The 16,699-nt window shown below is 42.1% G+C and overlaps 1 protein-coding gene across 1 annotated transcript; it reads right to left on the bottom strand.

Annotated features, from left to right (window-relative positions):
• Positions 1 to 5,833: 5,833 nt before the first annotated feature.
• Positions 5,834 to 15,937, bottom strand: LOC127633332 (carbonic anhydrase 4-like). Its single transcript, XM_052112371.1, has 8 exons — positions 15,823 to 15,937; positions 10,822 to 10,848; positions 10,450 to 10,620; positions 9,727 to 9,878; positions 9,583 to 9,648; positions 9,412 to 9,484; positions 9,230 to 9,337; positions 5,834 to 5,847 (listed from the first exon to the last, which is right to left on the bottom strand). The coding sequence occupies exons 1-8, from the start codon at positions 15,935 to 15,937 to the stop codon at positions 5,834 to 5,836; spliced, it is 726 nt and encodes a 241-aa protein (XP_051968331.1).
• Positions 15,938 to 16,699: the final 762 nt, after the last annotated feature.

Genomic DNA, 16,699 nt, shown 5'->3' with positions numbered 1-16,699 from the left:
GCACTGAAGATCAGAGGTGATATTCGGAATCAAGATATTACTCAAGCATGGCCACCACATGCGTCAGATCTTGAGATGATGAATAGCACTCCTACATCTCTAGTGGAGTTTCTCCAGACACTCCTAACAGGTTCATCCAAAGTAGGTAATAACCCATCCCAGAGGGTGAAAAGGCTCACAGCTTCATTCAGCCAAGACCTAGTTTATGCTGTTACTTGCGGCAAAGTCAAGCCTACAAAACATATTGTGTTGCCCTTTGCTGTCAAGTCACTCACCGGAAATGTGGAACTGATAAAGATACTGAATAGACTCGGCCATGGTGTTTCATATTCTCAGGTAGAAGAAATTGACACAGCCCTTTGCCTTCAGAAGCAAGCAGCAAGTGGAGGTGCTATCCCACTACCACAAAACATCAAGCCTGGTCTCTTCACAACATTGGCATGGGACAATATAGACAGACTAGAGGAGACAATCAGTGGTGAAGGGACATCACATAGAGTGAATGGAATTGCTGTGCAAACAAAGCCTATTGCTGATCATCCTGCTGACACCAGAGCTTTGCCTTGCATCCCCAAAACCAAGAAGAGAAGCATTGAAGCAGTAGAGATGGTACTTCCCATTTACAATGCAGGAGAACGTGCCAATCCTCCTGTTATACAGACAGTTGACACTAATCATGCCTCCTTTCTACAGGATGCAGCAGACAGAAACCAAGTGTGGCTAATGGCTCGTCTTTCCAACAAAGATGTTTGCAGCTGGACTGGGTTAAACATCCTCACCCACAATGATACAAGTGTACAGGAAGATAGTATTGGCTATTTGCCCACAATCAATGCTCCTGCTACACAGTTATCAACAGTACATGAGGTACTTAACCAGTCGATAAGCATCATGAAGTCTCTGCAGCTCAACAACATTGTTGTTGTTTTTGACCAGGCATTATATGCCAAAGCTGAAGAAATTACATGGAAACACCAGGAGGTATTCAAGAACATCATCCTTACAATGGGAGTCTTCCATACCACCTGTACTTTCATGGCAACAATTGGAAAACGGTTTGCAGATGCTGGTCTAAGAGACCTTTGTGTAGAGGCAGGAGTGATAGCTGATGGCTCAATTTCAGGGGTCATTGATGGTCACAGGTATAATCGAGGAGTAAGGCTCCACAAGCTGCTCTACGAGGCTTTCCTGAGACTAGCATGGAAAGGTTTTCATAGATGGTTAGAACAGAATCATCAAGGAAGATCTTATTCATTTGGAAGCAACTCTGCAAGCAGTTGATAACCTGTGTTAGAGATGGGTTCCCTCAAGATTTGAGGGAACCCTCGAGCAAGATTCATGTCAACGCATTCTGACACGATTCAATGAGTTCCTTAGCTACCTTAGAGATAACAATGGTCCCCTGTCTGCCTTCTGGATGTCTTATGTAGACATGGTTGAGATTTTGCTTAGTCTTATTCGAGCATCAAGAGAGGGAAGGTGGATGGTGCATCTTGCAGCAATTAGAGCAACCATTCCATGGTGTTTTGCTTATGATAAGCTAAACTATGCCAGATATTTGACATACTACTATGCTCAAATGTCTCGCCTGGAGGTGGATCATCCTGGTGTTCATGCACACTTTATAGAGGGTGGTTTTTCTGTCCAGCTGGGCAGGAACAATCCCTTTGGAAAGATTCCGGTAGACCAGACAATTGAGGAGACTGTAAACAAGGACACCCAGACTGCCGGTGGAACCAAGGGTTTTAGCCTAAAAACTGGAGCAGTCACCAGATACTATCTCACTTCAGAAAACAGAAGTCAGTATCTGAGGCAACTCAGGAACATGACAGGGAATGAGTCGACAGAGTGTTTCAGTCATCAAGATTTACAGAAGCCCAGGATAGAGAAGGATATAGCAGATGTATATGCCTTTGTAGAACTTATAGAGAGAAGCTGGGTAAACCCTCTATGTCCAGATCAGTCTGATATCATTAGTCTTTCCACAGGAATGGCTGTGTCACCCGACATAGCCAGTGATCTGCTGCAAGCTCACCAGACTGGAGAGCAGGCATATCAGACGTTCAGAAGTGAACATTTAGAGAAAGAGTCACCTGCAACCAGGTTCCATGACAAATTGAGAAAACAGAATCTGAAGACATTCTCAAGCATCAAGACAAGTGCTAGAGTAAAACAAGCACAGAAGAAAGAGGTGGTCTTGAAAGCTGACAGAAATCTCTTTGGGCATATGATCATTGCTTCGCAAAGTAGAGAACTTCACATTAAAGATGTCCTGGCTCATCCACTTGGTCCATTGCCTTGGGCACTTTCAAATCCAGATGGCTCATTGTGGAAAACTAATAAGGCTGCTCTTGCAAGAGAGTTAGAGAAATCAGCATCATCGGTTGAAGATATTGGAGAACACTCTGCATGCATCATTGATGGAATGAGCCTTGTTCAGAAACTAAAAGGTGATGGCAAGACTTTTGGAGAGATTGCCAGTTCTGTATTGAACCTAATGTTGCACGAAGGAAGAAACAGTAAGCGGATAGATGTGGTGTTTGATGTGTACTGGAAAACATCAATCAAGAATGCTGAGAGATACAATCGTGGTTCAGCAAGTAGCACTCAATGGAAGAACATCGCCCCGGGACACAATGTAGTGCAGTGGAGAAAGCTGTTAAGTAATACAGACAGTAAAACAGCCTTGATAACATTCATTGTGGACCAGTGGAAGCTAGTAGAGAACCGGGTAAAGCTTCAGGACAAGCAGCTATTTGCAACCTGTGGAGAGAGATGCTATTGTCTGACCAAAAAAGACTGGAATGTTGTTGAAGAGCTGAAATATTCCCATGAAGGGGCCGATACCCGTATGCTCCTACATGCAAATCATGCTAGCCAGAATGGCTATCAAACCACAGTTATTGTGAGTGAGGATACGGATGTCATGATCCTTTGTCTTGGATGCTGTAAGAAGATAAACTGCCCCCTTTATCTGAAATCTGGCACTCAGAATCGAACAAGGTACATCAACATCAGTAACCTTGCTCAGCTCCTTGGAGATGATCTATGTGATGCTCTTATAGGGGTACATGCCTTTACGGGTTGTGATAGCGTAAGTGCTTTTGCAGGATGAGGAAAACTTACCGCTCTCAAACTTGTGAAAGGAAACAGGACATTCCAAGAGTCCTTCAAATCCCTGGGAACCTCCTGGGATGTATCAGAGGAATTATACAGCAAAATGGAATAATTTGTCTGCAGGATGTATGCACCATCATCTAGTGTATGTGATGTTAACGATCTACGTTACCTGCTATTCTGTACCAAAAGAGGTGAAGTGGAGTCCAGCCTACTTCCCCCTTGCAGGGACTGCTTAAAGCTGCATATACAGCATGCCAATTACCAGACAGCTGTCTGGAGGCACTGTCTGGAAGGACAGCCAGACATACCCGAACCAAAAGGACATGGATGGACAACTGATGACAAAGGTATGCTTATAATAAATACAATAATTACATTTTCTAATAACTAATAATACAATAGTATAAATATCTATAGGTAATTTCTTGACATTTGGACACCTCACCGAAATGGATGAGAAATATCTACCACTTATTTGTACAGGTATGCTGATGCTAGACTGGATGAGGGGACCCCCAGCACCAATGGCTGTTCTGGAGCTTATGGCCTGCAAGTGTTCATGGACCTGCCAGCTTCCTGACTGTTCCTGTCTTGCCAATAAATTAGAGTGCACAGAAATGTGCAAGCTACAAACCTGCAGCAATCAGAGGGAAGAGGAGGAGGAGAATACTGATGTCATGAAACTGGTTGAATATGATGATGAAGACGATGATGATGATGATGATGGTGAATAAACAGAAACATTTTGCAATGGCCAAATAAGTTCATGAATAAGGTATAATTATTTTGTTTTTCTTTGTATGACATGTTCTGTTCAAATAAAGTTAAAGATTTTTTCATTCTTCGGCTCAACGGTTAGTGTCATTGCTCATTGAAGGCTAATTTCTGTGACAAAGCTACCACTTACAAAAGGTTATCATGTTGAAATATCATCTAGAGATATGGACTAAAAAAAAAAATCAAACTAGAATTTGCCACCTTGGGTGGTACCAATTAGTGAAAATTGTGGCCTGGGCCCATGGACTATTATGAAGCAAAGGTGGCAGTGTTCTGGTCATTTACAGCAGCATGCTCTAGCCGATGAGTGCGAATGCAAAAGAAAAACACTCCACAGGCATATTAGAATTCCTTGGATGGTATTGTTGTTGGTGTTTGGACTAAATGTTGTCTTACACACACTGTAAACCCTAAAAAAATAGTACTTTTTTTGAGTAGGAATCATACAAATTAGTTCAATTAAATTAACCTGAGTATTTAGAACTTTTTCTTTTGATTTCATGAAACTTACACCTTTTGAGTAACCTGAATAGTTTAATGCATATCATGTGTCTTTGTGCAAGATGAATGTAAAGTATATACTTGTTAGCATTTAACGTTTTGTGTTGTTTAGAAGAGTTTGTCATGTTAAAGTTGTTTTTTTGGGGGGGGTTACCATTATATTGAATAGTGGAGCTTGACATTAAGTTGAGGACAGGTACATTGATAGATTGTTCTTCAGTAAATTGATACTTGAGCTATTGAGTTAATCAAAGCATGAGTAATCCAATTAGCATGCATTGAGCATGCTAACATTCACTGTACTAGCTTGTACTTGCTAAAACTAGCTATGTGGCCTCTCCTTAGAGCAGACCAATTATGCCCCTTTGTACAAGATGAAATATAATTCTTAGGTGTCCCCAGAATGTGTCTTCGAAGTTTCAGCTCAAAATACCCCACGGATCATTTGTTATATCATGTTGTAAATGCCTCTTTTTGGGTGGAATCAAAAATACGCTGTTTCAGTGTGTGTCTCTTTAAATGCAAATGAGCTGCTGCTCCCCACCCCTGACATAGCTCTGGTCTCCGTGAATACAAACAGAGACAATTGTAACTGTAGCTGCATCAGCCGTGGAATCAGCTAATAAGCACATTCGGAAAGGCAATTTGCAAACATTAACAAAATATAAAGTACGATACTTACATCTTCAGGATATAAAGCTGGAACATGAACAGGTGGTACTGATCCATGCTTGAAAATAAAACAAATTAAAAATCCTGATTTATATTGACACTCATTCGCAAAGCAGTCCGGTGTAAAATGTTTTGCACAAACATACAGATATTTTTGTATGTTTTGGGGCACATTTCCTTCAAAAACTAAACTTGTCCTCTGCATCTTCAGTGGCTCTGATGCCGGGAGTACATGAAGACTCTAATGTTCACTTTTACAGCCAACAACAGAACACTTATGAAGCTTACGAAGCTGAGACATTATTCTTCTCACTGTATCTGGAAACAAATGGTGAACTGTGTGTAGATCACTCAAGATCTATGATAATAAGGTAGAGTCCGTCAGAGTCGTGGGTGAGGCCTAAACGCACTGTTTTTGAATAGAAATGTAAGAAAGAGTGGGTGGACTTTTAATATTGTAGGGTGGTTGTGTACACACACTGCTGACTCACATTTATATACAAACACCATGTAAAATTGAATTTTGCATAATAGGTCCCCTTTAACACATTTAAGTTGAGACTACATGCTAATTTATGTCCGGCCAAAGAGTTAATTTAAAATCAAGTATCATAAAAAATTAGGGCTGTCAATTTAACACATTAATTGTGCAATTCATTATATAAAATAATGCGATTAATCATGCGCCCTGACCGTAATCAGGAATATTCCTTCCGTCTGAGCAATTAAAGCATGGAGTACCACCCGTTTTCTCCAGGGGGCATTAAGCAAAACTTTCTGCTTATACAGATAGAGAACAAATCACACTTACCGAGAGCAGACAACACAAGATGAGAACATGTTCGTGTACAAACACAGCTTGGAGCACAAATCCAAAGGCGGGATCTCGACGTGTTTTAAGACGCAAACTTCGTTTAACTTGACACGGTGACCTAAAAATTTTATGTTTGAGGCGATGCAACCACTCCAAAATGTGTACACAGTTACGTCCATAGACAAGATCTCAATAAATCTGATTGACGAATAACTGTAGGCCAATATAACGGATAGGCCTATGTTCAATAATAAGGAAATAAATATATTGCATTCTAAATCTACTTCGAATACTCACTAAACTCACTATGAGTGGTGGCGGCGTAGTGGGCTAAAGCACATAACTGTTAATCAGAAGGTCGCTGGTTCGATCCCCACTGCCACCACCATTGTGTCCTTGAGCAAGGCACTTAACTCCAGGATGCTCCGGGGGGATAGTCCCTGTAATTAGTGCACTGTAAGTCGCTTTGGATAAAAGCATCAGCCAAATGCATAAATGTCTGGTTCCTTTAAATAGATGTCTAAAATCAGTTGGGTTAAAAATGACCCAACACATAGCCCAATGGTGGGTTCATATAGCACTGACCCATTGTTGGGTTATTTTAACCCAATGCATTGGGTAGCAAGTTTTACCCAATCAATTTGGTTATAAAATAACTAATTTGTTGGGTTTTATATTTGGGGGGCAAAATGTTGCTTTAACCATCCTAGTATTATTGGTACTATTATTATTGTTGACATTATTATTATTGCTGTGTAAATAAATGATAAAGCACAAGTTACAAATATCTTGAAAATGCTTTATTTCCATTAAATTAAAAGTTGCAAACATTTTCATTAATTAAGTAAATGGTTACATTGCCTACTTATTACAAATAAATAAGTAGGCAATGGTGTAACGTTGCTGGCAAGAATGAAGACGATGACGAGACGAACACAAGTGCAGTTTATTAAACAAAAGTGAGATCCAAAAACCCAAACTAGAAACATGAATATGACTAAACTAGACTTGACACAAACAAAACATAACTTGACTAAATCTTGACTTGGCTTGACTTGATTTAAGCAAAACAACAACAAAGTTACATTAACAATACTCCACAAAGGACAATGGCAAACATGAGGGCTAAAATACATTGACATGGGTAAAAATTTAACAAGAACACAAATGAAAATACAAGACTGAAAACAATACAACATGAACCAATAACAAGACAAGACTAATAAACAAAGGAACCAATGAGAAAAAAAACACATGAAACATGGCGGGAACAGAATAATCACATGACTAGACAAGGAAGTGAACACATTTCAAAATAAAAGACACGAAAAACAAGAACCAACAGAATAAACATGAAATATCCCTTCCCCTAAGGGGTGGCTCCCCCTTAGTGACGCCCCAACACATGAACAAAAAAAAGAATAAACATGACATAAGTTCTGTGTACTGTAGGGAGCTGGGGGAGGGTGTCTTGAGGGGGGGGCATGGCGAGATAGGGCATAGGGCATGGCTGTGACATGGCCTGGAGCTGTCTCTGGTGTGGCTGTGACATGGCCTGGAGCTGTCTCTGGTGTGGCTGTGACATGGCCTGGAGCGGTCTCTGGTATGGCTGTGACATGGCCTGGAGCTTTCGATTAATCGCAGGAGTCAATGCGCCCGCTTTTCTTCGGTCAGACGCGGATGACAGCCTACATTCAGTGTTTCATTTGTTTCTTGTTTTCAGAACAACATGTCATGTAATAAGGAAAACACCACTATTAATCCATCAGCACAGCCATTAATTAGGAAAATAACAAAATGGCACTCCATGTCAAAAAGGTTGCCGATCCCTGGTGTAATATCTTGAGTCCAATTTGTTTTATATAATGTAGTGCCTTGCAGATATAACTTTCTTGATAAAATATTTCATAATTCCGCTTTGAAGTACTTTAATGTTACACTATACAAATGACAATATACTTTTCTTTCAGTTGATGAAAAACTGCAGTGTCTGCAACCGGTGAAAATGAGTCTTAAAACCGAGGCTTCTTACAATTTCTTCTTGTGTCGTTCAAATATATGAAATGTATGATTTCCAAAAAAAAAAAAAAGTGTCGGGACGAACACAAAGTGAGGAGGAGCATCCCAATTAACAGTTTCTACGCCACAGTTGAAAATAGGCTGGCTTTATTGCAAGTGTTATGTCGGTAGCCAAGTAAGCACATTTTAAGGGGAAATTTAATCAGCTATTATTGTATGTTGATAAAGAAAACGAAAAGCGTTCTTATAACATGATTCTTATAACTTGATTCTTATAAGCGTTCTTATAACTTGACTATCTTCTGTTGGTAGTGGCACTAGTCGACCACTGAAATTCAATTAACCCAACTAGGTGTGTTATTATAGAAACAACCCAATAAACGATGGGAATAACCCAACAGAACAACCCAATTTTTAACCCAGCTATTGGGTAAAATAAATAACCCAACGTTTTGGAGTGTAGTATTTAATGCTTCACTTGTGTGCCAAAAGAATATAATGCATTTTAATTATCTGTACTATACATTTTTACAATATATTAAATCATATTGAATGTTATTTAATTAATTGGATTAAAAGTTTAATCAATTGACAGCCCTAATATAAATGCATGAGTTAACTTACCATTTCAGGTTAAGATAACAGTAGAAAATCTGACAATTCTGCTTGCTTGGGGTATGATTACACGACAACGATATACTAAAAACGGAAACGTTTTTCCTTTGCATTTCACGTACAGACAACAACGTTGGTCAAAACGATCCCAGTTCACACGGATCCATGAAAATGACGAAGGCTGCATTATGCATGCCAGGCCAATAGTTGGCCATGTCACTTTGTAAAGAAACTCTACGTGCCTGCGCACATAAATCATTCTTCCACAGAGCGGTGAATACAAACAATTAAGATGGCTAAAGCATAGAGCAATTTTGTCTGTGCAGACAGAGGTTGCTTTATGACTATACAATTTCTTTGCTGGAGAAGCTTCATTAAACTCCATTGTGACACACACACACACACACACACACACACACACACACACACACACACACACACACACACACACACACACAGTCCAAGGGGGCACAAGGGGCAGACAGGCAGACCAAGGGGCCACAGAGGGCAAGAAGGCAGTCCAAGGGGCCACAGAGGGCAAGAAGGCAGTCCAAGGGGCAGGGACAGGTTCAGGAGGCCTGGGAGGCGGCCACAGGACAGCCACGGGGAACTCTGAGGGCGGAGCTGTGGGAGGCTCGGGAGGCGGAACCATGGAAAGCTCTGGAGGCAGAGCTGAGAGAGGCTCAGGAGGCAGAGCCCTGGCTCGCAGACCATGGCAGGCGTGGGACCGTGAGCGGAAATAACAGTAATATTTAGTCCAGTCCACTCCAGGAAGCAGATCATCCATGGAAATAAATTGGGTGATGCCTGCACGTTCACCTAAGCAGTGAGGGCATTTACCTTTTTTTTAAATTACATTAGATGATCTGCTAATCTACTAAAGATTATAGTACCTTCATTGGCAATTTTTGTCAAATAAGAGGTTAAGGTCTTCCAGCTTCCTGGTTTTCCAATGTCATTAGTGGCCTGCAAGTTAAACCATACTTTAAACATAGACAGAGACTGTAAACACAAACTGAACTATGGTCTCAAACGTCATTGATAGGCAATAAAATTAAACCTACCTCAATAAAGAAACCAAAGGCAGCCAATATATGTGAATCAGCTACTGCTTTATTCACTATGTGCAGCTGAAACCAATGGGCAAGACAAGTGAGCAACAAAGCATTACTAGTTGTAAAGTTGTACTTTCAGTAAATTTTTCTTACCGCCATGGGGTATTGTTTGCCATCTACAGTGTGTTCAGATCCTGGCATGGCACTGCCAGTACCCCAGTGGAAATGAAACTGTATGCTGGTAAACACGCCTGGCAGATCACCTCCTTCCACATACATTTTCTTGTGATCAAGTTGAACCTTTACTAAAGTGTAAAGCAAAATACAAATAACATGTGCAAGTATATACATTCTGAAATTATAGATCACACAAGATGACTCCTGATCAGCATACTGAAGATAATGGGGAAGAGGTAAATGTGGATTGTGGAAATGAGACATATGCTGCATTCATGTGCTATCGACATTCATATGCACTTCTGAAGTGGTAATTACAACTATGTTGTGTTCACGTGCCTTGTCGAAAAAACGAGAAACATGGACAATGCCAGGTTAATTCAGATTTCTTGAGGAACTTTGACACCATAATGCATAGCACTCAGTTAGCTTGATGACAATGGAATTTGCCAAAATAAAAGCTTTTCAAGGTGTAAAACTGTATAACATGCATAGAAAGGTTGCTGATATACATACATGAATGGGACCAAAACAATTAGTTGCATTTAGAAAAAAATAACCAGTCATTCACCATGTTGAAAGTTTAGGACTGCTCATTTCAGAAACTCGTGCGCAACTTACGAGTGGGGAAACTCATATTTACGATAAAACCAATAGCATGTGAAAGTAAAATTAAACAGGAGAGGAAGAGAAACCTACTTGTCTTGCCAGTATTTATAATCTCAGTTAAAGTGGTGTCATCATCATAGCCAATGAAGTTGAAAGAGGTTAAACAGGCATCAGCTTGGACATCGGCGGTTACGATGTCTATAGGAGACTGTTGATTGCCATTACACGAGTTTCTTGCAATTATGGGCCATGTGACATCACCGGAGACACAAAAAGACTGCTAAAAACAACCTTCATAGAAAAACGAAGCATATGGCATACTTTGAGATTCATCTAGTGGGTTTTAAAATCAAGTCATTGAGTGATTAACTACTGCATTAAACTCCAAATTCTTTTAAGGTTAACTTTTAGGCTATGAGGGATATTATATGTGTATCCTACTAAAGGGAGAAATAAACTTACTACAAGATGGCATGTGATAGCACAAAGCTGGGAAAAAGCCAAAAAGGTGAGATTACCAATTGAGATGTTTGAAACATTTAGCAAAAGTACTTTCTGATAAACACAAAGAGTGACACAATGTCTCAATGACAGTCAATTAATGTGATCATCTTCACTTACACACATGGATTGGTGCACTGTGGAACAGGGGTAGACAAACTGTAAGGCAGGCCATCACTAAAGCATTCATCTATCAAAAATAGATGCCCCGCTCCGAGGAGCTGGCATACGCATACTCAATTACCTCGACGATTGGCTCATTCTGGCCTCCTCGCGGGAATTAATGTGCGCACACAGAGACCAGGTGCTCGAGCACCTCGGCCGTTTAGGGTTTCAGGTCAACTGGGAGAAGAACAAGCTCACCCTGGTCCAGATTATCTCTTTTCTTGGTTTGGAGTTAGACTCAGTCTCAATGACAGCACGTCTCTCCAACGAGCGTGCTCAGTCAGTGCTGAAATGCCTTGCTTCCTTCAAGCCAGGCACCGTGGTCCCTTTAAAACGTTTCCAACAGCTCCTGGGGCATATGGCATCCTCCGCGGCGGCCACGCCGCTGGGGTTGATGCATATGAGACCACTTCAGCACTGGCTCCAGACTCGAGTTCCGAGATGAGCATGGCGCCGCGGCACGCACAAGGTGAAAGTTACCACTGCCTGCCTCCAAGCCTTCAAACCCTGGACAGACCTCTGCTTTCTAAGGGCAGGAGTGCCCTTGCAGCAGGTGTCCCAACGTGTTCTGGTTATGACCGACATTTCCAAACTGGATTGGGGCGCCGTTTGCAACGAGCGCGCAGCCGCAAGCCGGTGGAACCGAGGCCCGCTGCGCTGGCACATCAACTGCCTAGAGCTGCTGGCTGTTTCTCTTGCCCTGAAGAGGTTTCTTCTGTTAATTCGCAGCAAGCACGTCCTAGTCAGGACAGACAGCACCACGGTGGTGGCCTACATAAACCGCCAAGGCGGAGTACGCTCCCTCCACATGTCACAGCTCACCCGTCGTCTCCTCCTTTGGAGCCAGCAGCGACTCAAGTCACTGCGCGCCACTCACATCCCCGGCAACCTCAATGTGATAGCGGACGCGCTATCAAGACAAAGCTTGCCCAGCGGAGAGTGGAGGCTCCATCCCCAGTCGGTTCAGCTGATTTGGGACAGGTTCGGCAAGGCCCAGGTAGACCTGTTTGCCTCCCAGGAAACCTCCCACTGCCCGCTCTGGTATGCCCTCACAGAGGCTCCTCTTGGGACAGATGCTCTGGTGCACAGCTGGCCCACGGGGCTGCACAAGTACGCTTTACCCCCCAGTGAGCCTTCTTGCACAGGTGACTGGAGTTTGGTCCGGCAGACACTTTCGTGACCTTAAGGCCGCGACCGGGCTATGTGCCCAAGGTTCCTACCACACCCTTCAGGGATCAGGTAGTGAACCTGCAAGCGCTGCCCCGGGAGGAGGCAGACCCAGCCCTTTCACTGCTGTGTCCACTACGTGCTTTACGTATCTATCTGGACTGCACACAGAGCGCTAGACACTCTGAGCAGCTCTTCATCTGCTTTGGGGGACAGCAGAAATGGAACGCTGTCTCCAAGCAGAGACTTGCCCACTGGGTTGTCGATGCCATTTCCCTGGCTTATCACACCCAGGCCGTTCCCCCCCCCCTGCAGGTCCGACCTCACTCCACCAGGAGTGTTGCGTCCTCATGGGCAGTGGCTAGGGGCACCGCCTTAGCAGACATCTGTAGAGCAGCGGGCTGGGCAACACCTAACACTTTTGCAAGATTCTATAATCTCCGAGTTGAGTCAGTTTCGTCCCGTGTTTTCTCAGGTCTGAGCCCGTAGAACTCGGTAGCACGCTGACGATCTGACCAGGTGAACCGCTTGCGCCTAGCACCCTTTCCCCCTAACCAAGGGAAAACAGTGCGCCTCTGTTCCCAGGAGATCCCATTTTTTGGGCCCTGGTTGACTCCTCCCTAGCCCTCGCGGGTCCGCAGTTCAGCGGAGGAACTCGCCGACCCAAACCACTGCGGGAACCGCAAGCTACCCTGTACTGGTATAGGTGCTCCACAGGTAAGACCTCCTGTTCGGATTCCCCCTGTGTGTAATGCCACGGTACTGTCCCCTCATGAGCTGACTCCCGTGTCTCCCTTAGGCAGTTACAGCTGCCTCGGTCGCCGTGCTGTATGCTTCCCTCTACAAGGCTGGATCTATCACCGCACCAACTTTTCCACATAGGTCCTAAGTATAGGCCATCTGATGTATGCGCCACTAAAATTTGCCTCCCCTCCCGGGTAGGTGTGGCCTCCGCAGGGTCTTCTCCGCCCTGAATGAGGGCTAAGACCCCCTTCCCTCAATGTGTGTAAGGGCCCCGGCCGTAGTTGCTCTATGCGAGAAACATAGAGAGAAAAGAAGCACAGCCAGGCTGGCTCGTTCCCATGTTGGCGGCCATCACCTTGTTCCCCCCTCCAGGGTAACGATAAGGAGTCTGATGGCTTAAATGGGGCATTGGGGAAGGGTACGTGCAGCCTGAGACAGTTGGTCGTTCTGCACGTAAGATTACCTGCTCGCTCCTGTATCAGCATTTCACGTACACGGCTCAGCGCATGGCACTTTTTAAGTGGACCCCTAGTGTCGCTTCTCTGACACAACGTGGAGAGAGTGACAGAAGGGGATCGTCTAGGTTACGTATGTAACCTCCGTTCCCCGATGGAGGGAACCATTTTCGGCTCCTCAGAAAAATCCTGAATGAACTCCCATATTTGCGCCGCTTAAATACCCGTATGTCTGGGGGTGGGACATGCAAATACTGGTTGCCAACTCTCATTGGCCTTTTTTCATAGTTCAGAGGTGAATATCGGTGCTCAAGAGAGACCCCAAGTGTCGCTTCTCTGACACAACATCTCGTTCCCTCCATCGGGGAACGGAGGTTACATATACGTAACCTAGGCGTTTTAGCTTGGCCTAAAATAAAATTGAACAGTTTTTTTTTCTGAAAATACTTAAAACCCAAAATGAAAGTCCCAATACAAAAAGTTTCATTAAACCTACAACACAATTCTTTTACCTTCATAAATAAATGTTCCTAAACAATGCATGAATGCATGAAAAACAGTCTCCCTTTGAAGACAAACAGGCATGCAGATCTGACTTCTGGATTTAACACCGAAATAAAAGAATTGACAGCAATGGCATCATGGAGAATTCTCCACTGAATGTCACCTACCCTCTTAGATAATGTTGACTTATACAAGGATCTCCATTCTGGCTTTACATCATTACTCAGTTTCAGAACAGAACGCCATGGTGTATCAATTTTTTGATCAAACACATTCTTATTAAAAACCAAAACAAAGGCTCTATACAGCTTTTTGCCTTCACTTAACAAAAAAAAATCTAAAAACAAAGATTCACATGGTTTAAGCAAAAAACCTAAACATTCATCAAGATTGGGTTGAACAACTAAACATGGAAAGGGATCTTCAATATCAGGAGTACTATCCCTGTAAAAAAGTATTTCAGTAAGTGGTCCTCTTCAATTGTAAAACATGATTTTATTTTTGTCAAGAACTGAGTAAATACACGAGCAGATCTGATTCCCAGATGTTTGGATGCTGCCTCCACATTCTCAAAGTGAGGTCCAGTTAAAGTCAATAAATGTCCCAAACTTGAAGACCCTGGATTCCTGAAATAAGGTAATGAACCCTGATAAATTACAGTGCGTATTAATGTCCAGACGGACCCCAAGTATCAAAGGTTCTTGTAATAGCCAGTGGAGAGAATATGAGTTCTTATGAACATGAAAAAAAACTCCCCAATTTTGTTGGATCCATTAAAAAGAGGGGTCTATCCAATACAAAACCTCAAAAATTGTATCTTTGTTAAAACTTTAAACAAAAAGCAGCAACCCTGCTTTGTAAATTAAGCAAACCTTGCCCACCTTCTTCTTTGGGGAGGTATAAAACACTTTGTGGGACCCAGTGAAGTTTGTCTCAAAAAAAGGGCAGCTTGAACTTCAGCTAAAAACTGTGGTGAAGGGTCTACACATGCCAATCTATGCCAAAGTGAGGATGCCACTAAATTGTTAACAATGAGAGTTTGACCCCTATAGGACATATTTGGTTATAACCATTTCCATTTTTCCAAGTGTCCTTTAACTTTTTCCAAAACCCCCTCCCAATTTTTTTGTAACACACTGTCATCTCCTAAATAAACTCCTAATTATTCTATACCCCCTCTACCCCAACAGAACCCATCAGGAAGGCAAGGTTTCCCATCAGTCCATTGTCCCAACATTAAAGCATCCCTTTTTTCTAGTTAAACTTTGCAGAAGACAACACTCTAAAATCTTCTATTAAATTAAGTAAAATCTGCACAGCGCTATGTCTGTTGATCATTACTGCAATATCATCAGCATAAGCTGACAAACAAAAACTATTATTACAATTTAGTAAAACCAAGCCACTTAAATTACTACTTATTTGTTGAAGCAAAGGTTCAGTAGCTATGGAATACAACATTCCAGACAAGGAACAGCCTTGTCTGATACCTCTAAAAACCTGAAATGGAGCACATAAGCCATCATTAATTTTCAGTGTACTCTCAACATCACAATAGAGTACTCTCTGACCATGTCAACAAATGTTTTGCAAAGGTCAAAAGCTTTTAAAATACTCCACAAATAAGAATGCTCAACACGGTCAAAATCTTTCTCCTGATCCAACGATATCAAGCCACAATCTAAATTCAATAATTTAGAGACATAAAGAATATCTAGAATTAAAGAAATATCATCAAATATAGATCTACCGGGGACACAATATGTCTGGTCCGAATACTCCAGCCAATTTGTTAGCCAATGCCTTGGACAGCAGTTTATAGTCGCTACCTAGAAGTGAGACAGGTCGCCAGTTTTTTATATCAGTAAGGTCTCCTTTTTTTGAATAAGAGTGATTACCGCTCTTCGGCAACTCAACAGCAGCCTACCCTCTGACAAGCTATCATTGAGTACCTTCAGCAGATCTGCACCCAACTCCAACCAAAAAGCCTTATAGAAGTCAACTGGGCAGCCATCCACTCCTGGAGCCCTCCCAGACTCCATGCTTTGCGGGGCCTTATGAAATTCTCCCAGGGTCAAAACTCCTGCGAGGTCATCATTTGCCTTCTCTGATACCTTTGGTAGACTGTCAAGGAAAACATTTTCCACACAACACACTGATTTGAGCTCACATCTATAAAGATTTTGATAAAAAAAGAACTGCCTTTCCCGAATATCAGCAGGATCAGACAAAAGCACTCCGTCTTCAGAACGCAGTGCATGAATAAAAGGTTTCTACCCATTCTTTTTTCCAGATTGAAGAAGTATTTGAATGGTGCATCCATCTGGTCAATACTTTGAAAACGTGAACGGACCAGAGCGTCCTGTGCTTTATACCCCAGTAGATCAGATAACTTAGCATTCTTCTTTGAGTAGGCTTCCAAATAGCGAAGCTCACCAGTAGATTGAGCTAATCGTTGAGATTCAATTATCTCTTTTTCCAAAAAACAGAGTGTACGGCTGAGTAAACTTATTTGGATCTTGCCAAAATCCCACCACTGTTGTATTGAAGAAAAAACAGAGTTTGTTATACTATAAACTTTCCAAAAAGATTAAAAAAATATATATAATTTAAAAGGTCAGTATTAAAATGCCAGTATGCACTTTTAGTTTTTAAAAAACTTAAAATAAACTTACAGTGCACCATACTATGATCTGTAAAACCTACTGGCATAATATAACACTTATTAAAAATACTAAGATGATAATTAAAACTATAAATTCTGTCCAGTATTTTTTTATAATATGAATAAGATGTTTACGTGA

The sequence above is a fragment of the Xyrauchen texanus genome, chromosome 40 (genome assembly GCF_025860055.1).
Source record: "Xyrauchen texanus isolate HMW12.3.18 chromosome 40, RBS_HiC_50CHRs, whole genome shotgun sequence".
Classification (NCBI taxonomy): domain Eukaryota; kingdom Metazoa; phylum Chordata; class Actinopteri; order Cypriniformes; family Catostomidae; genus Xyrauchen; species Xyrauchen texanus.
Note: the sequence above shows the minus strand (reverse complement) of the source record. Positions and strands in the feature narration are given on the sequence as shown.

Bases quoted from the DNA above. Each gene is read 5' to 3' on its own strand.
- LOC127633332 (XM_052112371.1), bottom strand. From the start codon at position 15,937: ATGGAGTCTGGGAGGGCTCCAGGAGTGGATGGCTGCCCAGTTGACTTC. The intron at 10,621-10,821 runs GTAAGTTTATTT...TTTGTGTCTCCG, and splicing joins CTATCACATGCCATCTTGTA to GTGATGTCACATGGCCCATA. The intron at 9,338-9,411 runs GTACTATAATCT...CTCACTGCTTAG, and splicing joins GACAAAAATTGCCAATGAAG to GTGAACGTGCAGGCATCACC.